Source organism: Oncorhynchus mykiss, unplaced genomic scaffold (assembly GCF_013265735.2).
Source record: "Oncorhynchus mykiss isolate Arlee unplaced genomic scaffold, USDA_OmykA_1.1 un_scaffold_87, whole genome shotgun sequence".
In the NCBI taxonomy this organism is placed as follows: Eukaryota; Metazoa; Chordata; class Actinopteri; order Salmoniformes; family Salmonidae; genus Oncorhynchus; species Oncorhynchus mykiss.
Window position 1 is genome coordinate 2,719,333 of NW_023493659.1, and position 25,227 is coordinate 2,744,559.

The 25,227-nt window shown below is 48.5% G+C and overlaps 1 protein-coding gene across 3 annotated transcripts in view; it reads right to left on the minus strand.

The window, feature by feature from the left end:
* LOC118947010 (amyloid-beta A4 precursor protein-binding family B member 2-like) overlaps nucleotides 1-22,488 on the minus strand; it is a 42,982-nt gene extending 20,494 nt beyond the window's left edge. For 2 of the 3 annotated variants that reach the window (XM_036972006.1, XM_036972005.1), the window contains exons 1-8: nucleotides 22,419-22,488; nucleotides 21,765-21,844; nucleotides 21,310-21,361; nucleotides 19,300-19,446; nucleotides 17,606-17,742; nucleotides 9,076-9,081; nucleotides 7,799-7,913; nucleotides 398-500 (exon numbers count right to left, since the gene is read on the minus strand). In XM_036972006.1, coding sequence (XP_036827901.1) covers nucleotides 398-500; nucleotides 7,799-7,913; nucleotides 9,076-9,081; nucleotides 17,606-17,742; nucleotides 19,300-19,413 — 475 coding nt within the window. In that variant the 5' untranslated portion in view covers nucleotides 19,414-19,446; nucleotides 21,310-21,361; nucleotides 21,765-21,844; nucleotides 22,419-22,488. The remainder of the gene's footprint in view (nucleotides 1-397; nucleotides 501-7,798; nucleotides 7,914-9,075; nucleotides 9,082-17,605; nucleotides 17,743-19,299; nucleotides 19,447-21,309; nucleotides 21,362-21,764; nucleotides 21,845-22,418) is intronic. The other variant, XM_036972007.1, reaches the window with a different exon arrangement.
* Between the last annotated feature and the right edge of the window lie 2,739 nt (nucleotides 22,489-25,227).

Consider the following 25,227-nt stretch of genomic DNA (forward strand, 5'->3'; position numbering starts at 1 on the left):
AGAGTAGATTACAGTAGAGCAGAGTAGATTACAGTAGAGTAGAGTAGATTACAGTAGAGTAGATTACAGTAGAGTAGATTACAGTAGAGCAGAGTAGATTACAGTAGAGCAGAGTAGAGTACAGTAGAGCAGAGTACAGTAGATTACAGTAGAGCAGAGTAGATTACAGTAGAGTAGATTACAGTAGAGCAGAGTAAATTACAGTAGAGCAGAGTAGATTACAGTAGAGCAGAGTAGATTACAGTAGAGTAGATTACAGTAGAGTAGATTACAGTAGAGCAGAGTAGATTACAGTAGAGCAGAGTAGATTACAGTAGAGTAGATTACAGTAGAGCAGAGTAGATTACAGTAGAGTAGATTACAGTAGAGTAGAGTAGATTACAGTAGAGTAGAGTACCTTGTAGTGGGAGGTCTAGTCCTGACTGCATTCTGTCGTGTAGAGACACGCCCCCTGACAACGCCCCTGATAACGCTTTAGCATGCTTACGCTCTGACATGATCTACAAATGAGAGGAGAGGAGAGGAGAGGAGAGGAGAGGAGAGGAGAGGAGAGGAGAGGAGAGGAGAGGAGAAGAGAGGAGGGGAGAAGAGAGGAGAGGAGGGGAGACGAGAGGAGGGGAGAGGAGAAGAGAGGACCAGAGAGGAGGAGAGAATGAGTAAATTAGTTAGAATAACCCAGGAGAAAATTTCTCTCTTGAAAGAGTGTCAAGCTGTCTCGCCAAATCACCTGGGGAGTGACACCCCTCCCCTCTAAGTCTACTCTGCTCTGCACACACAGCTAACCAGGTCAGCCTCTCTCTTCTCCCTCCATCTCTCTCCCTCTATCTCGCTCCCTCTATCTCTCTCCCTCTAGCTCTCTCCCTCTAGCTCTCTCCCTCTAGCTCTTTCCCTCTAGCTCTCTCTCTCTCCATCTCTCCATCTCTCCCTCTCTCTCTCCCTCTCTCTCTGTCTCTCCCTCTCTCTCTCTCTCTCTCTCCGTCTCTCCCTCTCTCTCCGTCTCTCCCTCTCTCTCTCTCTCTCTCTCTCTCTCTCTCTCTCTCTCCGTCTCTCCCTCTCTCTCTCTCTAAAATATATTCCTCTCTGCAACACACCAATAAATGATGGATAAACTTAGGTTTTGCCACTCTCCTCTGCATTGCTCTCTCCCTCTTTCTCTCTCTCCCTCTCTCATCCCCCTCTCCATCCCTCTCTCTCTCTCCATGTCCCTCTGGCTCATACACTAGACAGGGACTAGGACACTAGACAGGGACTAGGACACTAAACAGGGACCAGGACACTAGACAGGGACCAGGACACTAGACAGGGACTAGGACACTACACAGGGACCAGAACACTAGACAGGGACACTAGACAGGGACTAGGACACTAGACAGGGACTAGGACACTAGACAGGGTATAGGGCACTAGACAGGGACAGGGACTAGGACACTAGACAGGGACTAGGACACTAGACAGGGACTAGGACACTAGACAGGAACTAGGACACTAGACAGGGACTAAGAAACTAGACAGGAACTAGGACACTAGACAGAGACTAGGACACTAGACAGGGACTAGGACACTTGACAGGGACAGGGACTAGGACACTAGACAGGGACTAGGACACTAGACAGGGATTAGGACAATAGACAGGAACTAGGACACTAGACAGGGACTAAGAAACTAGACAGGAAATATGACACTAGACAGAGACTAGGACACTAGACAGGGACTAGGACACTAGACAGGGACTAGGACACTAGACAGGGACTAGGACACTAGACAGGGACTAGGATACTAGACAGGGACAGGGACTAGGACACTAGACAGGGACTAGGACACTAGACAGGGACTAGGACACTAGACAGGGACCAGGACACTAGACAGGGACTAGGACACTAGACAGGGACTAGGATACTAGACAGGGACTAGGATACTAGACAGGGACTAGGATACTAGACAGGGACAGGGACTAGGACACTAGACAGGGACTAGGACACTAGACAGGGACCAGGACACTAGACAGGGACACTAGACAGGGACCAGGACACTAGACAGGAACTAGGACATTAGACAGGGACTAGGACACTAGACAGGGACCAGGACACTAGACAGGAACTAGGACACTAGACAGGGACTAGGACACTAGACAGGGACTAGGACACTAGACAGGGACTAGGGACACTAGACAGGGACCAGGACACTAGACAGGGACTAGGACACTAGACAGGGACCAGGACACTAGACAGGGACTAGGACACTAGACAGGGACCAGGACACTAGACAGGGACTAGGACACTAGACAGGGACCAGGACACTAGACAGGGACACTGGACAGGGACACTAGACAGGGACTAGGACACTAGACAGAAACTAGCCGGAACATAATTACAAATCATTTGTAGACTGCAAATTGACCACAAGAAGTGTAGAGTTTAGGTTTTAGAGTGTAGGGTAAAGGGTATTGAGTGTAGGGTATAGCGTGTGGGGTATAGGGTGTAGGGTACAGGCTATAGGTTGTAGGGTATAGGCTATAGGTTGTAGGGTATAAAGTGTAGGGTATAGGTTTAGGGTATAGGGTGTAGGCTATAGGTTGATGGGTATAGAGTGTAGGCTATAGGTTGTAAGGTATAGGGTTTAGGGTATAGGATATAGGTTATAGGTTGTAGGGTAGAGTATAGGCTATAGGTTCTAGGGTATAGGGTTTAGGGTATTTGATATAGGTTATAGGTTGTAGGGTATAGAGTGTAGGTTATAGGTTGTAGGGTATAGAGTTTAGGATATAGGATATAGGTTGTAGGGTGTAGGGTACAGGGTGTAGGGTAGAGGGTGTAGGGTATAGGGTTTAGGGTATAGGATATAGGTCGTAGGGTGTAGGGTACAGGGTATAGGTTGAAGGGTTTAGGGTTTAGGGTATAGGATATAGGTTGTAGGGTACAGGGTGTAGGGTACAGGGTGTAGGGTAGAGGGTGTAGGGTATAGGGTGTAGGGTATATGGTGTAGGGTATAGGCTATAGGTTGTAGGGTGTAGGATACAGGTTATAGGTTGTAGGGTATAGGCTATAGGTTTAGGGTATAGAGTGTAGGCTATAGGTTGAAGGGTTTAGGGTATAGGATATAGGTTGTAGGGTATAAAGTGTAGGTTATAGGTTGTAGGGTATAGAGTGTAGGCTATAGGTTGTAGGGTATAGAGTGTAGGCTATAGGTTGTAGGGTTTAGGGTTTAGGTTATAGGATATAGGTTATAGGTTGTAGGGTATAGAGTGTAGGCTATAGGTTGTAGGGTATAGGGTTTAGGGTATAGGATATAGGTTATAGGTTGTAGGGTATAGAGTGTAGGCTATAGGTTGTAGGGTATAGGGTTTAGGGTATAGGATATAGGTTATAGGTTGTAGGGTATAGGATATAGGTTATAGGTTGTAGGGTATAGGGTGTTGGCTATAGGTTGTAGGGTACAGGGTGTAGGGTAGAGGGTGTAGGGTAGAGTGTGTATGGTAAAGGGAGTAGGGTACAGGGTAAAGGGTGCGGGATATAGGCTATAGGATATAGGGTGTAGGGTAGAGTGTGTATGGTAAAGGGAGTAGGGTATATGGTAAATTATATATGGTATCGGGTGTAGGATACAGGGTAAATTATATATGGTATAGGGTGTAGGGTACAGGGTAAATTATATATGGTATAGGGTACAGGGTACAGGGTAAATTATATATGGTATAGGGTACAGGGTACAGGGTAAATTATATATGGTATCGGGTGTAGGATACAGGGTAAATTATATATGGTATAGGGTGTAGGGTACAGGGTAAATTATATATGGTATAGGGTACAGGGTACAGGGTAAATTATATATGGTATAGGGTATAGGATACAGGGTAAATTATATATGGTATAGGGTACAGGGTAAATTATATATGGTATAGGGTATAGGGTAAATTATATATGGTATAGGGTATAGGGTACAGGGTAAATTATATATGGTATAGGGTACAGGGTAAATTATATATGGTATAGGGTACAGGGTACAGGGTAAATTATATATGGTATAGGGTACAGGGTAAATTATATATGGTATAGGGTATAGGGTACAGGGTAAATTATATACGGTATAGGGTACAGGGTAAATTATATACGGTATAGGGTACAGGGTCAATTATATATGGTATAGGGTACAGGGTACAGGGTAAATTATATATGGTATAGGGTATAGGATACAGGGTAAATTATATATGGTATAGGGTACAGGGTACAGGGTAAATTATATATGGTATAGGGTAAAGGATACAGGGTAAATGATATATGGTATAGGGTGTAGGATACAGGGTAAATTATATATGGTATAGGGTACAGGGTACAGGGTAAATTATATATGGTATAGGGTATAGGATACAGGGTAAATTATATATGGTATAGGGTACAGGGTACAGGGTGTAGGGTACAGGGTACAGGGTACAGGGTGTAGGGTACAGGGTATAGGGTGTAGGGTACAGGGTACAGGGTGTAGGGTACAGAGTGTAGAGTGTAGGGTACAGGGTGTAGGGTGTATTGTATATGGTATAGGGTGTAGGGTACAGTGTGTAGGGTATCGGGTACAGGGTGAGGGTATAGGGTACAGGGTATAGGGTACAGGGTGTAGGGTACAGGGTATAGGGTGTAGGGTACAGAGTGTAGAGTGTAGGGTACAGGGTGTAGGGTGTATTGTATATGGTATAGGGTGTAGGGTACAGTGTGTAGGGTATCGGGTACAGGGTGAGGGTATAGGGTACAGGGTATAGGGTACAGGGTATAGGTCACAGGGAGTAGGGTATAGGGTATAGGGTACAGGGTGTAGGGTACAGCGTGTAGGGTGTAGGGTATAGGGTACAGGGTATAAGGTGTAGGGTACAGGGTGTAGGGTACAGGGTACAGGGTGTAGGGTATAAGGTGTAGGGTACAGTGTGTAGGGTACAATGTGTAGGGTACAGTGTGTAGGGTACAGTGTGTAGGGTACAGGGTGTAGGGTACAGGGTGTAGGGTGTAGGGTACAGGGTATGGGGTCAAGGGTATAGGTCACAGGGAGTAGGGTATAGGGTATAGGGTACAGGGTGTAGGGTACAGCGTGTAGGGTGTAGGGTATAGGGTACAGGGTATAAGGTGTAGGGTACAGGGTGTAGGGTACAGGGTACAGGGTGTAGGGTATAAGGTGTAGGGTACAGTGTGTAGGGTACAATGTGTAGGGTACAGTGTGTAGGGTACAGTGTGTAGGGTACAGGGTGTAGGGTACAGGGTGTAGGGTGTAGGGTACAGGGTATGGGGTCAAGGGTATAAGGTGTAGGGTACAGTGTGTAGGGTACAGTGTGTAGGGTATAGGGTGTAGGGTACAGGGTGTAGGGTATAGGGTACAGGGTATAGGGTGTAGGATACAGCGAGTAGGGTATAGGGTACAGGGTGTAGGGTACACGGTGTAGGGTACACGGTGTAGGGTATAGGGTACAGGGAGTAGGGTATAGGGTACAGGGAGTAGGGTATAGGGAGTAGGGTATAGGGTATAGGGTGTAGTGTACAGGGTGTCGAGTATATTGTATATGGTATAGGATGTAGGGTACAGTGTGTAGGGTATAGGGTACAGGGTGTAGGGTACACGGTGTAGGGTATAGGGTATAGGGTACAGGGAGTAGGGTATAGGGTACAGAGTGTAGGGTATAGGAAGTAGGGTACAGGGAGTAGGGTATAGGGAGTAGGGTACAGGGCGTAGGGTATATGGTATAGGGTACAGAGTGTAGGGTATAGGGTAGAGATGTAGGGTATATGGAGTAGAGTACAGGTTACAAGGTATAGGGTACAGGGAGTAGGGTATAGGGAGTAGGGTACAGGGAGTAGGGTATAGGGTACAGAGTGTAGGGTACAGGGTGTAGGGTATAGGGTTCAGGGTGTATAGTATAGGGTACATGGAGTAGGGTACAGGGTATAGGGTACAGAGTGTAGGGTACAGGGTGTAGGGTATAGGGTACAGGGTGTATAGTATAGCGTACAGGGAGTAGGGTATAGGGTGTATAGTATAGGGTACAGGGAGTAGGGTACAGGGTATAGGGTATAAGGTATAGGGTACAGAGTGTAGGGTACAGGGTGTAGGGTATAGGGTTCAGGGTGTATAGTATAGGGTACAGGGTATAGGGTACAGGGAGTAGGGTGTAGGTTACTCACCCTAGAGCAGATGAGGTGGAGGCTGGTAGCGATGGCTTTAGCTGGCGTGTTGGGTACAGGGAGTAGGGTTCAGGGTATAGGGTACAGGGTGTAGGGTACAGGGAGTAGGGTGTAGGTTACTTACCCTAGAGCAGATGAGGTGGAGGCTGGTAGCGATGGCTTTAGCTGGCGTGTTGGGTACAGGGAGTAGGGTTCAGGGTATAGGGTACAGGGTATAGGGTACAGGTTATAGGGTACAGGTTATAGGGTGTAGGGTGTAGGTTACTCACCCTAGAGCAGATGAGGTGGAGGCTGGTAGCGATGGCTTTAGCTGGCGTGTTGGGTACAGGGAGTAGGGTTCAGGGTGTATAGTATAGGGTGGCTTTAGGGTACAGGGTATAGGGTACAGGGAGTAGGGTGTAGGTTACTCACCCTAGAGCAGATGAGGTGGAGGCTGGTAGCGATGGCTTTAGCTGGCGTGTTGGGTACAGGGAGTAGGGTTCAGGGTGTATAGTATAGGGTGGCTTTAGGGTACAGGGTATAGGGTACAGGGAGTAGGGTGTAGGTTACTCACCCTAGAGCAGATGAGGTGGAGGCTGGTAGCGATGGCTTTAGCTGGCGTGTTGGGTACAGGGAGTAGGGTTCAGGGTGTATAGTATAGGGTGGCTTTAGGGTACAGGGTATAGGGTACAGGGTGTAGGGTACAGGGAGTAGGGTGTAGGTTACTCACCCTAGAGCAGATGAGGTGGAGGCTGGTAGCGATGGCTTTAGCTGGCGTGTTGGGTACAGGGAGTAGGGTTCAGGGTGTATAGTATAGGGTGGCTTTAGGGTACAGGGTATAGGATACAGGGAGTAGGGTACAGGTTATAGGGTACAGAGTGTAGGGTATAGGGTTCAGGGTGTATAGTATAGGGTACAGGGTATAGGGTACAGGTTATAGGGTACAGGTTATAGGGTATAGGGTTCAGGGTGTATAGTATAGGGTACAGGGAGTAGGGTACAGGGTATAGGGTGTAGGGTTCAGGGTGTATAGTATAGCGTACAGGGAGTAGGGTATAGGGTACAGAGTGTAGGGTACAGGGTGTAGGGTATAGGGTGTATAGTATAGGGTACAGGGAGTAGGGTACAGGGTATAGGGTACAGGGAGTAGGGTACAGGGTATAGGGTATAGGGTACAGAGTGTAGGGTACAGGGTGTAGGGTATAGGGTTCAGGGTGTATAGTATAGGGTACAGGGTATAGGGTACAGGGAGTAGGGTGTAGGTTACTCACCCTAGAGCAGATGAGGTGGAGGCTGGTAGCGATGGCTTTAGCTGGCGTGTTGGGTACAGGGAGTAGGGTTCAGGGTATAGGGTACAGGGTATAGGGTACAGGCAGTAGGGTGTAGGTTACTCACCCTAGAGCAGATGAGGTGGAGGCTGGTAGCGATGGCTTTAGCTGGCGTGTTGGGTACAGGGAGTAGGGTTCAGGGTGTATAGTATAGGGTGGCTTTAGGGTACAGGGTATAGGGTACAGGGAGTAGGGTGTAGGTTACTCACCCTAGAGCAGATGAGGTGGAGGCTGGTAGCGATGGCTTTAGCTGGCGTGTTGGGTACAGGGAGTAGGGTTCAGGGTATAGGGTACAGGGTATAGGGTACAGGGAGTAGGGTGTAGGTTACTCACCCTAGAGCAGATGAGGTGGAGGCTGGTAGCGATGGCTTTAGCTGGAGTGTCACAACGGAACACATGACACTTCAGAATCCTGGTGTCCTTATCCCTCGCTACGTACGCAAAGTCCCTAGGGAGGAGAGGGTTAACAGAGAAGGAGGGGGAGGAGGAGAGGGAGGAGGAGAGGAGAGGGTTAACAGAGGAGGACAGGAGAGGGTTAACAGAGGAGGAGAGGGAGGAGGAGAGGGAGAGGAGAGGGTTAACAGAGGAGGAGAGGGAGGAGGAGAGGGAGAGGAGAGGGTTAACAGAGGAGGAGAGGAGAGGGTTAACAGAGGAGGAGAGGAGAGGGTTAACAGAGGAGGAGAGGGTTAACAGAGGAGGAGAGGAGAGGGTTAACAGAGGAGGAGAGGAGAGGGTTAACAACTGGTAAACACCTTGAAGACAGTAAGGCTGAGGAAATTAAACAATAGCCAGAACAGGAGAGGAGAGGAGAGGAGAGGAGAGGAGAGGAGAGGAGAGGAGGAGGAGAGGTGGATTCGGGGATGAAAGGAGAGGAGGAGAAGGATAGGGGAGAGGAGGAGAGGAGTAGAAGGATAGGGGGAGAGGAGGAAAAGGATAGGGGGAGAGGAGAAGGATAGAGGAGAGGAGAATTATAGGGGGAGAGGAGAGGAGAAGGATAGGGGGAGAGGAGGAGAAGGATAGGGGAGAGGAGAGGAGAAGGATAGGGGGAGAGGAGAAGGATAGGGGAAAGGAGAAGGAGAGGAGGAGAAGGATAGGGGGAGAGGAGAGGAGAAGGATAGGGGGAGAGGAGGAGGAGAGGAGGAGAAGGATAGGGGAGAGGAGAGGAGAAGGATAGGGGGAGAGGAGAAGGAGAGGAGGAGAGGAGAGGAGAAGGATAGGGGAGAGGAGAGGAGAAGGATAGGGAGAGAGGAGGGGAGAAGGATAGGGGAGAGGGGGAGGAGAGGAGGAGAAGGATAGGGGAGAGGAGGAGGAGAGGAAGAGAATGATAGGGGAGAGGAGAGGAGAAGGAGAGGGGGGAGGAGGAGAGGAGGAGAAGGATAGGGAGAGAGGAGGAGGAGAGGAGGAGAAGGATAGGGGAGAGGAGAGGAGAGGATAGGGGGAGAGGAGGAGAAGGATAGGGGAGAGGAGAGGAGAAGGATAGGGAGAGAGGAGGAGGAGAGGAGGAGAAGGATAGGGGAGAGGAGGAGGAGAGGAGGAGAGCATAGGGGAGAGGAGGAGGAGGATAGGGGGAGAGGAGGAGAAGGATAGGGGGAGAACAAGAACATGTTTACCTCTCTCTGAGTCCAGGGAAGCAAGGGAGGAGAGGAGGAGTTAGTTAAAGAGAGGTGGGAGAGAGGAGGAGAGGAGGAGAGGAGAAGAGGAGAGGAGGAGAGGAGACGAGGAGGTGAAGGAGAGGAGGAGAGGAGAAGAGGAGAGGAGCAGAGGAGTAGGAGGAGAGGAATAGAGGAGAGGAGGAGAGGAGACGAGGAGAGGAGTAGAGGAGACGAGGAGAGGAGGAGAGAAGTAAAGGAGATGAGCAGAGGAGGAGAGGAGAGGAGAAGAGTGGAGGAATAGAGGAGACGAGGAGAGGAGGAGGAGGAGAGAAAAACACAAAATCTCAGCAAGACCTCCTGCTAGGAGGAACAAGGATTACATCTACTACCACACAACACCTCCTGCTGAGGAACAAGGATTACATCTACTACCACACAACACCTCCTGATAGGAGGAACAAGGATTACATCTACTACCACACAACACCTCCTGATAGGAGGAACAAGGATTACATCTACTACCACACAACACCTCCTGCTGAGGAACAAGGATTACATCTACTACCACACAACACCTCCTGCTGAGGAACAAGGATTACATCTACTACCACACAACACCTCCTGATAGGAGGAACAAGGATTACATCTACTACCACACAACACCTCCTGCTGAGGAACAAGGATTACATCTACTACCACACAAGACCTCCTGATAGGAGGAACAAGGATTACATCTACTACCACACAAGACCTCCTGCTGAGGAACAAGGATTACATCTACTACCACACAACACCTCCTGATAGGAGGAACAAGGATTACATCTACTACCACACAACACCTCCTGCTAGGAGGAACAAGGATTACATCTACTACCACACAAGACCTCCTGCTAGGAGGAACAAGGATTACATCTACTACCACACAACACCTCCTGATAGGAGGAACAAGGATTACATCTACTACCACACAACACCTCCTGCTAGGAGGAACAAGGATTACATCTACTACCACACAAGACCTCCTGCTGAGGAACAAGGATTACATCTACTACCACACAACACCTCCTGCTAGGAGGAACAAGGATTACATCTACTACCACACAATACCTCCTGTTGAGGAACAAGGATTACATCTACTACCACACAACAACTCCTGCTGAGGAACAAGGATTACATCTACTACCACACAAGACCTCCTGCTGAGGAACAAGGATTACATCTACTACCACACAACACCTCCTGATAGGAGGAACAAGGATTACATCTACTACCACACAACACCTCCTGCTGAGGAACAAGGATTACATCTACTACCACACAACACCTCCTGCTAGGAGGAACAAGGATTACATCTACTACCACACAAGACCTCCTGCTAGGAGGAACAAGGATTACATCTACTACCACACAAGACCTCCTGCTAGGAGGAACAAGGATTACATCTACTACCACACAAGACCTCCTGCTGAGGAACAAGGATTACATCTACTACCACACAAGACCTCCTGATAGGAGGAACAAGGATTACATCTACTACCACACAAGACCTCCTGCTAGGAGGAACAAGGATTACATCTACTACCACACAACACCTCCTGCTGAGGAACAAGGATTACATCTACTACCACACAACACCTCCTGCTAGGAGGAACAAGGATTACATCTACTACCACACAACACCTCCTGCTAGGAGGAACAAGGATTACATCTACTACCACACAACACCTCCTGATAGGAGGAACAAGGATTACATCTACTACCACACAACACCTCCTGCTAGGAGGAACAAGGATTACATCTACTACCACACAAGACCTCCTGCTGAGGAACAAGGATTACATCTACTACCACACAACACCTCCTGCTAGGAGGAACAAGGATTACATCTACTACCACACAAGACCTCCTACTGAGGAACAAGGATTACATCTACTACCACACAACACCTCCTGCTAGGAGGAACAAGGATTACATCTACTACCACACAATACCTCCTGTTGAGGAACAAGGATTACATCTACTACCACACAACACCTCCTGCTGAGGAACAAGGATTACATCTACTACCACACAAGACCTCCTGCTGAGGAACAAGGATTACATCTACTACCACACAACACCTCCTGATAGGAGGAACAAGGATTACATCTACTACCACACAACACCTCCTGCTGAGGAACAAGGATTACATCTACTACCACACAAGACCTCCTGCTAGGAGGAACAAGGATTACATCTACTACCACACAACACCTCCTGATAGGAGGAACAAGGATTACATCTACTACCACACAACACCTCCTGCTAGGAGGAACAAGGATTACATCTACTACCACACAACACCTCCTGCTAGGAGGAACAAGGATTACATCTACTACCACACAAGACCTCCTGCTAGGAGGAACAAGGATTACATCTACTACCACACAACACCTCCTGCTAGGAGGAACAAGGATTACATCTACTACCACACAACACCTCCTGATAGGAGGAACAAGGATTACATCTACTACCACACAAGACCTCCTGCTAGGAGGAACAAGGATTACATCTACTACCACACAACACCTCCTGCTAGGAGGAACAAGGATTACATCTACTACCACACAACACCTCCTGCTAGGAGGAACAAGGATTACATCTACTACCACACAAGACCTCCTGATAGGAGGAACAAGGATTACATCTACTACCACACAACACCTCCTGCTGAGGAACAAGGATTACATCTACTACCACACAACACCTCCTGCTAGGAGGAACAAGGATTACATCTACTACCACACAAGACCTCCTGCTAGGAGGAACAAGGATTACATCTACTACCACACAACACCTCCTGATAGGAGGAACAAGGATTACATCTACTACCACACAACACCTCCTGCTAGGAGGAACAAGGATTACATCTACTACCACACAAGACCTCCTGCTGAGGAACAAGGATTACATCTACTACCACACAACACCTCCTGATAGGAGGAACAAGGATTACATCTACTACCACACAAGACCTCCTACTGAGGAACAAGGATTACATCTACTACCACACAACACCTCCTGCTAGGAGGAACAAGGATTACATCTACTACCACACAATACCTCCTGTTGAGGAACAAGGATTACATCTACTACCACACAACACCTCCTGCTGAGGAACAAGGATTACATCTACTACCACACAACACCTCCTGCTAGGAGGAACAAGGATTACATCTACTACCACACAACACCTCCTGCTGAGGAACAAGGATTACATCTACTACCACACAACACCTCCTGCTAGGAGGAACAAGGATTACATCTACTACCACACAAGACCTCCTGCTGAGGAACAAGGATTACATCTACTACCACACAACAACTCCTGCTGAGGAACAAGGATTACATCTACTACCACACAAGACCTCCTGCTGAGGAACAAGGATTACATCTACTACCACACAACACCTCCTGATAGGAGGAACAAGGATTACATCTACTACCACACAACACCTCCTGCTGAGGAACAAGGATTACATCTACTACCACACAACACCTCCTGCTAGGAGGAACAAGGATTACATCTACTACCACACAAGACCTCCTGCTAGGAGGAACAAGGATTACATCTACTACCACACAAGACCTCCTGATAGGAGGAACAAGGATTACATCTACTACCACACAAGACCTCCTGATAGGAGGAACAAGGATTACATCTACTACCACACAAGACCTCCTGCTGAGGAACAAGGATTCCATCTACTACCACACAACACCTCCTGCTGAGGAACAAGGATTACATCTACTACCACACAACACCTCCTGCTAGGAGGAACAAGGATTACATCTACTACCACACAAGACCTCCTGCTAGGAGGAACAAGGATTACATCTACTACCACACAAGACCTCCTGCTGAGGAACAAGGATTACATCTACTACCACACAACACCTCCTGCTGAGGAACAAGGATTACATCTACTACCACACAACACCTCCTGCTAGGAGGAACAAGGATTACATCTACTACCACATAACACCTCCTGCTAGGAGGAACAAGGATTACATCTACTACCACACAACACCTCCTGATAGGAGGAACAAGGATTACATCTACTACCACACAACACCTCCTGCTAGGAGGAACAAGGATTCCATCTACTACCACACAAGGAACATCGTTCTGAACGTTGACATCACAATACCCCATAATGACATCACAATACCCCATAATGACATCACAATACCCCATAATGACATCACAATACCCCATAATGACATCACTATACCCCATACTGACACCACAATACCCCATAATGACATCACAATACCCCATAATGACATCACAATACCCCATAATGACATCACAATACCCCATAATGACATCACAATACCCCATAATGACATCACAATACCCCATAATGACATCACAATACCCCATAATGACATCACAACACCCCATAATGACATCACAATACCCCATAATGACATCACAACACCCCATAATGACATCACAATACCCCATAATGACATCACAATACCTCATAATGACATCACAATACCCCATAATGACATCACAATACCCCATAATGACATCACAATACCCCATAATGACATCACAATACCCCATAATGACATCACAATACACCATAATGACATCACAATACACCATAATGACATCACAATACCCCATAATGACATCACAATACCCCATAATGACATCACAATACCCCATAATGACACCACAATACCCCATAATGACATCACAATAACCCATAATGACATCACAATACCCCATAATGACATCACAATACCCCATAATGACACCACAATACCCCATAATGACATCACAATAACCCATAATGACATCACAATACCCCATAATGACATCACAATACCCCATAATGACATCACAATACCCCATAATGACACCACAATACCCCATAATGACATCACAATAACCCATAATGACATCACAATACCCCATAATGACACCACAATACCCCATAATGACATCACAATAACCCATAATGACATCACAATAACCCATAATGACATCACAATACCCCATAATGACATCACAATAACCCATAATGACACCACAATACCCCATAATGACATCACAATACCCCATAATGACACCACAATAACCCATAATGACATCACAATACCCCATAATGACACCACAATACCCCATAATGACATCACAATACCCCATAATGACATCACAACACCCCATAATGACATCACAATACCCCATAATGACATCACAATACCCCATAATGACATCACAATACCCCATAATGACATCACAATACCCCATAATGACATCACAATAACCCATAATGACATCACAATACCCCATAATGACATCACAATACCCCATAATGACATCACAATAACCCCATAATGACACCACAATACCCCATAATGACATCACAATACCCCATAATGACATCACAATACCCCATAATGACATCACAATACCCCATAATGACATCACAATACCCCATAATGACATCACAATACCCCATAATGACATCACAATACCCCATAATGACACCACAATACCCCATAATGACATCACAATACCCCATAATGACATCACAACACCCCATAATGACATCACAATACCCCATAATGACATCACAATACCCCATAAAGACATCACAATACCCCATAATGACATCACAATACCCCATAATGACATCACAATACCCCATAATGACATCACAATAACCCATAATGACATCACAATACCCCATAATGACATCACAATACCCCATAATGACATCACAATAACCCCATAATGACACCACAATACCCCATAATGACATCACAATACCCCATAATGACATCACAATACCCCATAATGACATCACAACACCCCAATAATGACATCACAATACCCCATAATGACATCACTATACCCCATAAAGACATCACAAAACCCCATAATGACATCACAATACCCCATAATGACATCACAATACCCCATAATGACATCACAATAACCCATAATGACATCACAATACCCCATAATGACATCACAATAACCCCATAATGACACCACAATACCCCATAATGACATCACAATACCCCATAATGACATCACAATACCCCATAATGACATCACAATACCCCATAATGACATCACAATAACCCATAATGACATCACAATACCCCATAATGACATCACAATACCCCATAATGACATCACAATACCCCATAATGACAAAGCAACATTTCTTTCAAATGTATTTAAAACAACTGAAATATCACATTCAGACCCTTTACTCAGTACTTTGTTGAAGCACCTTTGCGATTACAGCCTTGAGTCTTCTTGGGTTTGACGCTACAAGTTTGGCAGACCTGTATTTGGAGAGTTTCTCCCATTCTTCTCTGCAGATCCTCTCAAGCTCTGTCAGGTTGGATGGGGAGCGGTGCTGCTCAGTGTGGAGGAGCGGGGGGGGGTACAGAGTCAATGTGGAGGAGCGGGGGGGTACAGAGTCAATGTGGAGGAGCAGGGGGGGGGTACAGAGTCAATGTGGAGGAGCGGGGGGGGGGGGGGGGGGTGTACAGAGTCAATGTGGAGGAGCGGGGGGGTACAGAGTCAATGTGGAGGAGCAGGGGGGGGGGTGTACAGAGTCAATGTGGAGGAGCGGGGGGGGGGTACAGAGTCAATGTGGAGGAGCGGGGGGGGGGGGTGTACAGAGTCAATGTGGAGGAGCGGGGGGGTACAGAGTCAATGTGGAGGAGCAGGGGGGGGGGGTGTACAGAGTCAATGTGGAGGAGCGGGGGGGGGGGGTACAGAGTCAATGTGGAGGAGCAGGGGGGGGCGGGGGGGGGGCGGGGGGGGGCGGGGGGGTACAGAGTCAATGTGGAGGAGCAGAGGGGGGGTGGGGGGTACAGAGTCAATGTGGAGGAGCAGGGGGGGGTACAGAGTCAATGTGGAGGAGCGGGGGGGGTACAGAGTCAATGTGGAGGAGCGGGGGGGGTACAGAGTCAATGTGGAGGAGCAGGGGGGGGGGTACAGAGTCAATGTGGAGGAGCAGGGGGGGGGGTACAGAGTCAATGTGGAGGAGCAGGGGGGGGGGGGGGACAATGTAAATAGTGGCCATTTGATTAGATGTTCAGGAGTCTTATGGCTTTTGGGGGGTAGAAGCTGTTTAAAAGCCTCTTGGACCTAGACGTGGCGCTCCGGTACCGCTTGCCGTGCAGTAGCAGAGAGAACAGTCTATGACTGGGGTGGCTGGAGTCTCTGACAATTTTTAGGGCCTTCCTCTGACACCACCTGGTGTAGAGGTCCTGGATGGCAGGAAGCTTGGCCCCTGTGATATACTGGGCCGTACACACTACCCTCTGTAGTGCCTTGCGGTCGGAGGCCGAGCAGTTGCCATACCAGGCAGTGATGCAACCTGTCAGGATGCTCTCGATGGTGCAGCTGTAGAACCTTCTGAGGATCTGAGGACCCATGCCAAATCTTTTCAGTCTCCTGAGGGGGAATAAGCTTTGTCGTGTCCTCTTCACGACTGTCTTGGTGTGTTTGGACCATGACAGTTTGTTGGTGATGTGAACTTGAAACTCTCAACCCGCTCCACTACAGCCCTGTCGATGTTAATGGGGGCCTGTTCGGTCCTCCTTTAGTCCTGTAGTCCACGATCAGCTCCTTTGTCTTGATCACGTTGAAGGAGAGGTTGTTGTCCTGGTACCACCAGGTCTCTGACCTCCTCCCTATAGGCTGTCTCAACGTTGAGGGAGAGGTTGTTGTCCTGGTACCACCAGGTCTCTGACCTCCTCCCTGTAGGCTGTCTCATCGTTGAGGGAGAGGTTGTTATCCTGGTACCACCAGGTCTCTGACCTCCTCCCTGTAGGCTGTCTCATCGTTGAGGGAGAGGTTGTTGTCCTGGTACCACCAGGTCTCTGACCTCCTCCCTGTAGGCCGTCTCATCGTTGAGGGAGAGGTTGTTGTCCTGGTACCACCAGGTCTCTGACCTCCTCCCTGTAGGCCGTCTCATCGTTGAGGGAGAGGTTGTTGTCCTGGTACCACCAGGTCTCTGACCTCCTCCCTGTAGGCCGTCTCATCGTTGAGGGAGAGGTTGTTGTCCTGGCAACACACGGCCAGGTCTCTGACCTCCTCCCTGTAGGCTGTCTCATCGTTGAGGGAGAGGTTGTTGTCCTGGCACCACACTGCCAGGTCTCTGACCTCCTCCCTACAGGCCGTCTCATCGTTGTCGGTGTTCAGGCCTACCACTGTTGTGTTGTCAGCAAATTTAATGATGGTGTTGGAGTCGTGCAGTCGTGAGTGAACAGGGAGTACAGGAGGGGACTGAGCACGTACCCCTGAGGGGCCCCCGGGTTGAGGGGGCGGCCCGTCAGGAAGTCCAGGATCCAGTTGCAGAGGGAGCTGTTTAGTCCCAAGGTCCCCCTTGGTCCCCCCCCAAAGTCCCCCTCTCCCAATCAATCACTCTGTCATTTCACTGTGTGTGTGTGTGTGTGTGTGTGTGTGTGTGTGTGTGTGTGTGTGTGTGTGTGTGTGTGTGTGGTCGTCATGGTAACTCACCTGACATTGTCACGGCCGACCCCCCAGACACGAATGCTTGCTATTGGCTGAGAATGAAGCACGTTGCCAAGACAACGGTCCGTAGGATCAACCAGGTTCAACATGTTGTTCACCAGAACCAGATACATGTCCTGACCCTGCAAACACACACACACACACACACACAGAAACACACACACATTAATCCTTGATATTGGTCTGAATGGCGTAGATTAAAGTACCAGTCAAAAGTTTGGACACACCTACTCATTCAAGGGTTTTAGAACACCTACTCAGTCAAGGGTTCTAGAACACCTACTCATTCAAGGGTTCTAGAACACCTACTCATTCAAGGGTTCTAGAACACCTACTCATTCAAGGGTTCTAGAACACCTACTCATTCCAGGGTTCTAGAACACCTACTCATTCAAGGGTTCTAGAACACCTACTCATTCAAGGGTTTTAGAACACCTACTCATTCAAGGGTTCTAGAACACCTACTCATTCCAGGGTTCTAGAACACCTACTCATTCCAGGGTTCTAGAACACCTACTCATTCCAGGGTTCTAGAACACCTACTCATTCCAGGGTTCTAGAACACCTACTCATTCCAGGGTTCTAGAACACCTACTCATTCCAGGGTTCTAGAACACCTACTCATTCAAGGGTTTTTCTATATTTTTTACTATTTTGCAGAATAATTGTGAAGACATCAACACTCTGAAATAGCACATCTCTCCCTCTCTTATGCTCTCTTATCTCCTCCTCTTTCTTCCCTCCATCCTTATCTCCTCCTCTTTCTTCCTTCCATCCTTATCTCCTCCTCTTTCTTTGTTCCATCCTTATCTCATCCTCTTTCTTCCCTCCATCCTTATCTCCTCCTCTTTCTTCCCTCCATCCTTATCTCCTCCTCTTTCTTCCCTCCATCCTTATCTCCTCCTCTTTCTTCCCTCCATCCTTATCTCCTCCTCTTTCTTCCTGCCATCCTTATCTCCTCCTCTTTCTTCCCTCCATCCTTATCTCATCCTCTTTCTTCCCTCCATCCTTATCTCCTCCTCTTTCTTCCTGCCATCCTTATCTCCTCCTCTTTCTTCCCTCCATCCTTATCTCATCCTCTTTCTTCCCTCCATCCTTATCTCCTCCTCTTTCTTCCTGCCATCCTTATCTCCTCCTCTTTCTTCCCTCCATCCTTATCTCCTCCTCTTTCTTCCCTCCATCCTTATCTCCTCCTCTTTCTTCCTTATCTCCTCCTCTTTCTTCCTTCCATCCTTATCTCCTCCTCTTTCTTCCTTCCATCCTTATCTCCTCCTCTTTCTTCCCTCCATCCTTATCTCCTCCTCTTTCTTCCCTCCATCCTTATCTCCTCCTCTTTCTTCCCTGCATCCTTATCTCCTCCTCTTTCTTCCTGCCATCCTTATCTCCTCCTCTTTCTTCCCTCCATCCTTATCTCCTCCTCTTTCTTCCCTCCATCCTTATCTCCTCCTCTTTCTTCCTGCCATCCTTATCTCCTCCTCTTTCTTCCCTCCATCCTTATCTCCTCCTCTTTCTTCCCTCCATCCTTATCTCCTCCTCTTTCTTCCTTATCTCCTCCTCTTTCTTCCTTCCATCCTTATCTCCTCCTCTTTCTTCCTTCCATCCTTATCTCCTCCTCTTCCCTCCCTCCATCCTTATCTCCTGCTCACTCACTCTCTCCTCTCTCTCTCACTCTCTCTCACCTCTCCCCAGATGCCGACCGTGTCTCTGATGTTGCTCTTGCAGTAGGATAGCTGTCGGATACAGTTGTTAACGGCAACACTACTCTTCCCTGGCGACAGGTCCTCTTCTGCCATCTCTACCCAACCCAGAGACTGCACCGCAAAACACTACACACACACACACACAGACAGACAGACAGACGCAGGTTACACATACACACACACAATTATTATATTGTATGATAAGGTGGAAGGATGGAAGGATGGAGGGATGGAGGGATGGAGGAGTGGAGGGGTGGTGGAGGGATGGAGGGGTGGTGGAGGGATGGAGGGGTGGAAGGATGGAGGGATGGAGGGGTGGTGGAGGTATGGAGGGGTGGAAGGATGGAGGGATGGAGGGGTGAGGTATGGAAGGATGGAGAGATTGAGGGGTGGAGGGGTGGTGGAGGGATGGAGGGGTGGTGGAGGGATGGAGGGGTGGAAGGATGGAGGGATTGAGGGGTGGAGGGGTGATGGAGGTATGGAGGGGTGGAAGGATGGAGGGATGAGGTATGGAGGGGTGGAAGGATGGAGGGATGGAGGGATGGAGGGATGAGGTATGGAAGGATGGAAAGATGGAGGGATGGAGGGGTGGTGGAGGTATGGAGGGGTGGAAGGATGGAGGGATGGAGGGGTGAGGTATGGAAGGATGGAGGGATTGAGGGGTGGAGGGGTGGTGGAGGTATGGAGGGGTGGAAGGATGGAGGGATGGAAGGATGGAGGGATGGAAGGATGGAGGGATGGAAGGATGGATGGTTCTAATGGAAGAGGTAGACAGACTGAACTCGACATATGGATGGAGGGATGGAGGGGTGGAGGGAGGGAGGGATGGAGGGATGGAGGGATGGAGGGATGGAGGGATGGAAGGATGGAGGGATGGAAGGATGGAGGGATGGAGGGGTGGAGGGAGGGAGGGATGGAGGGATGGAGGGGTGGTTCTAATGGAGGGAAGGATGGATGGTTCTAATGGAAGGAGGGATGGTTCTAATGGAAGGAGGGATGGTTCTAATGGAAGGAGGGATGGTTCTAATGGAAGAGGTAGACAGACTGAACTCTACATAACCTTTGACTGAACACACCGAGAGAGGAGGGAGAGAAGGAGGGAGAGAGGAGGGAGAGAAGGAGGGGGGAGAGGGAGAGAGGAGGGAGAGAAGGAGGGGGGAGAGGGAGAGGAGGAGGGGGGAGAGGGAGAGGGAGGGAGAGAAGGAGGGGGGAGAGGGAGAGGGAGGGAGAGAAGGAGGGGGGAGAGGGAGAGGGAGGGAGAGAAGGAGGGGGGAGAGGGAGAGGGAGGGAGAGAAGAAGGGGGGAGAGGGAGAGGGAGGGAAAGCTCATTTTCAGCAGTCTATTCATCAACTATTAATCTGACCTCAACACAGACTGACAAGAAAGAGAGAAACAGACAGAGAGAGAGAGAGAGAGAGAGAGAGAGAGAAGAGAGAGTGAGAGAGAGAGAGCGAGCGAGAGAGACAGACAGGGAGAGAGAGAGAGAGAGAGAAGAGAGAGATAGAGAGAGAGAGAGAGAGAGAGAGAGAGAGAGAGAGAGAGAGAGAGAGAGAGAGAGAGAGAGAAGAGAAAGAGAGAGAGAGAGAGAGAGAGAGAGAGAGAGAGAGAGAGAAGAGAAAGAGAGAGAGAGAGAGAGAGAATCCAGAAAGAGCCGTTAAATTCTAAATTCTACAACCACCTAAAAGGAAGCGATTTCCAAACCTTCCACACATTGTTACAACACTGTACATAGACAGTAATATATTTCAACTGTCTGTATTCTTGTGAAACTTCTGTGAGTGTAATGTTTACTGTTAATTTGTTAAAAGAGAGAGAGAGACCTATTTATCATAGCAGCAGTGCAGTTCTCAGTCTGTCCACAGAGGGGCAGTGTTGTACAGCTCTCAGACAGCCCAAACTGACAACACTCTCTCTCTGTCTCTCCACACACAGCATCACAACAACAGGGATACACACACAGACAGAGGACACACGTGGTGGGCCTCTCACCTTGGCCTCAGGGTCACTGTTAGACTCCTCCTCTTCCAGTGGGAGAGGGATCCTGGGGGGAGGGATGGGGGGGGGGACAGAAGAAAAATAACCTATGACTGTGTGGCTCGCAGTTTCCTCCTGCCTTTGGGTACGCAACAATATCACCTTTTATAGAGGTCTGTCTGTCTGTCTGTCTGTCTGCCCGGTCTGTCTGTCTGTTGGTCTGTCTGTCTGTCTGTTGGTCTGTCTGTGTCTGTCTGTCTGTCTGTTGGTCTGTCTGTCTGTCTGTTGGTCTGTCTGTCTGTCTGTTGGTCTGTCTGTCTGTCTGTTGGTCTGTCTGTCTGTCTGTTGGTCTGTCTGTGTCTGTCTGTCTGTCTGCCCGGTCTGTCTGTCTGTTGGTCTGTCTGTGTCTGTCTGTCTGTCTGTCTGTCTGTCTGTCTGTCTGTGTGTGTGTGTGTGTGTGTGTGTGTTACCGTAGCGATGCATATCTGAGCGTAGCTCCCTCAAACTCCTTCAAGCTGGGGTCAGGGTTCACCGTGGCCGCCTGCAGGTCCTGGTGCACAGATATGACATCATGCTCACTCATTACATCATCAGACAGAGACAGACAGCCAGCCAACTAGCCAGACAGACAGACAGACAGATAGAACCCTGAACTCAGACAGATAAAACCCTGAACCCAGACAGATAGAACCCTGAACCCAGACAGAGAGAACCCTGAACTCAGACAGATAGAACCCTGAACCCAGACAGATAGAACCCTGAACCCAGACAGATAGAACCCTGAACCCAGACAGATAGAACCCTGAACCCAGACAGATAGAACCCTGAACTCAGACAGATAGAACCCTGAATCCAGACAGATAGAACCCTGAACCCAGACAGATAGAACCCTGAACTCAGACAGATAGAACCCTGAACCCAGACAGATAGAACCCTTAACTCAGACAGATAGAACCCTGAACCCAGACAGATAGAACCCTGAACCCAGACAGATAGAACCCTGAATCCAGACAGATAGAACCCTGAACCCAGACAGATAGAACCCTGAACCCAGACAGATAGAACCCTGAACTCAGACAGATAGAACCCTGAACCCAGACAGAGTCTAGAGGAGAGATAGTTACCTTCCAAACCTCACTATCAATCTTTCCCCCACTCACAGCTCCAACATCACCCCACAGCTGCTTCTACACACACACACACACACACACACACACACACACACACACACACACACACACACACACACACACACACACACACACACACACACACACACAGTGGTGGGGGGGTGAGGGATGAGAAGAGAGAGAGAGAGACAGGACAAGAATTTTAGGTCTACTGGTTTAGTAGTGGGGGGGGTTATTGGTCACTACACACCTAGACAAGATCTACTGGTTCTGGGTTTAGTAGTGGGGGGTTATTGGTCACACCTAGACAAGGTCTACTGGTTCTGTTTTTAGTAGTGGGGGGGTTATTGGTCACTACACACCTAGACAAGGTCTCCTGGTTCTGGGTTTAGTAGTGGGGGGGGGGGGTTATTGGTTAAAGTATAGATATATACACAGTAATAACTATGTAATACACATCCATCTAGAATAACCCACCCAAACACACATCTATCCAGAATAACCCACCCAAACACACATCCATCCAGAATAACCCACCCAAACACACATCCATCCAGAATAACCCACCCAAACACACATCTATCCAGAATAACCCACCCAAACACACATCCACCCAGAATAACCCACCCAAACACACATCCATCCAGAATAACCCACCCAAACACACATCCATCTAGAATAACCCACCCAAACACACATCCATCTAGAATAACCCACCCAAACACACATCCATCCAGAATAACCCACCCATAACCCACCGAAACACACATCCATCCAGAATAACCCACCCAAACACACATCCATCCAGAATAACCCACCCAAACACACATCCATCCAGAATAACCCACCCAAACACACATCCATCCAGAATAACCCACCCAAACACACATCCATCCAGAATAACCCACCCAAACACACATCCATCCAGAATAACCCACCCAAACACACATCCATCTAGAATAACCCACCCAAACACACATCCATCCAGAATAACCCACCCAAACACACATCCATCCAGAATAACCCACCCATAACCCACCCAAACACACATCCATCTAGAATAACCCACCCAAACACACATCCATCCAGAATAACCCACCCAAACACACATCCATCCAGAATAACCCACCCAAACACACATCCACCCAGAATAACCCACCCAAACACACATCCATCCAGAATAACCCACCCAAACACACATCCATCCAGAATAACCCACCCAAACACACATCCATCCAGAATAACCCACCCAAACACACATCCATCCAGAATAACCCACCCAAACACACATCCACCCAGAATAACCCACCCAAACACACATCCATCCAGAATAACCCACCCAAACACACATCCATCCAGAAGAACTCCCCCAAACACACATCCACCCAGAATAACCCACCCAAACACACATCCATCTAGAATAACCCACCCAAACACACATCCATCCAGAATAACCCACCCAAACACACATCCATCCAGAATAACCCACCCAAACACACATCCATCCAGAATAACCCACCCAAACACACATCCATCCAGAATAACCCACCCAAACACACATCCATCCAGAATAACCCACCCAAACACACATCCACCCAGAATAACCCACCCAAACACACATCCACCCAGAATAACCCACCCAAACACACATCCATCCAGAATAACCCACCCAAACACACATCCATCCAGAATAACCCACCCAAACACACATCCATCCAGAATAACCCACCCATAACCCACCCAAACACACATCCATCCAGAATAACCCACCCAAACACACATCCATCCAGAATAACCCACCCATAACCCACCCAAACACACATCCATCCAGAATAACCCACCCAAACACACATCCATCCAGAATAACCCACCCAAACACACATCCATCCAGAAGAACTCCCCCAAACACACATCCATCCAGAATAACCCACCCAAACACACATCCATCCAGAATAACCCACCCAAACACACATCCATCTAGAATAACCCACCCAAACACACATCCATCCAGAATAACCCACCCAAACACACATCCATCCAGAATAACCCACCCAAACACACATCCATCCAGAATAACCCACCCAAACACACATCCATCTAGAATAACCCACCCAAACACACATCCATCTAGAATAACTCACCCAAACACACATCCATCTAGAATAACCCACCCAAACACACATCCATCCAGAATAACCCACCCAAACACACATCCATCCAGAATAACCCACCCAAACACACATCCATCTAGAATAACCCACCCAAACACACATCTATCCAGAATAACCCACCCAAACACACATCCACCCAGAATAACCCACCCATAACCCACCCAAACACACATCCATCCAGAATAACCCACCCATAACCCACCCAAACACACATCCATCCAGAATAACCCACCCAAACACACATCTATCCAGAATAACCCACCCAAACACACATCCACCCAGAATAACCCACCCAAACACACATCCATCCAGAATAACCCACCCAAACACACATCCATACACACACCTGGGATACAGGGGTGGTCTGCTTCTGTCCTGTAGGTGGCACTGTGGGCTCTTTATAAACCTGGGATACAGGGGGGGTCTGCTTCTGTCCTGTAGGTGGCATTGTGGGCTCTTTATAAACCTGGGATACAGGGGTGGTCTGCTTCTGTCCTGTAGGTGGCACTGTGGGCTCTTTATAAACCTGGGATACAGGGGTGGTCTGCTTCTGTCCTGTAGGTGGCACTGTGGGCTCTTTATAAACCTGGGATACAGGGGTGGTCTGCCAGACACTGGGACGACCTGGGATA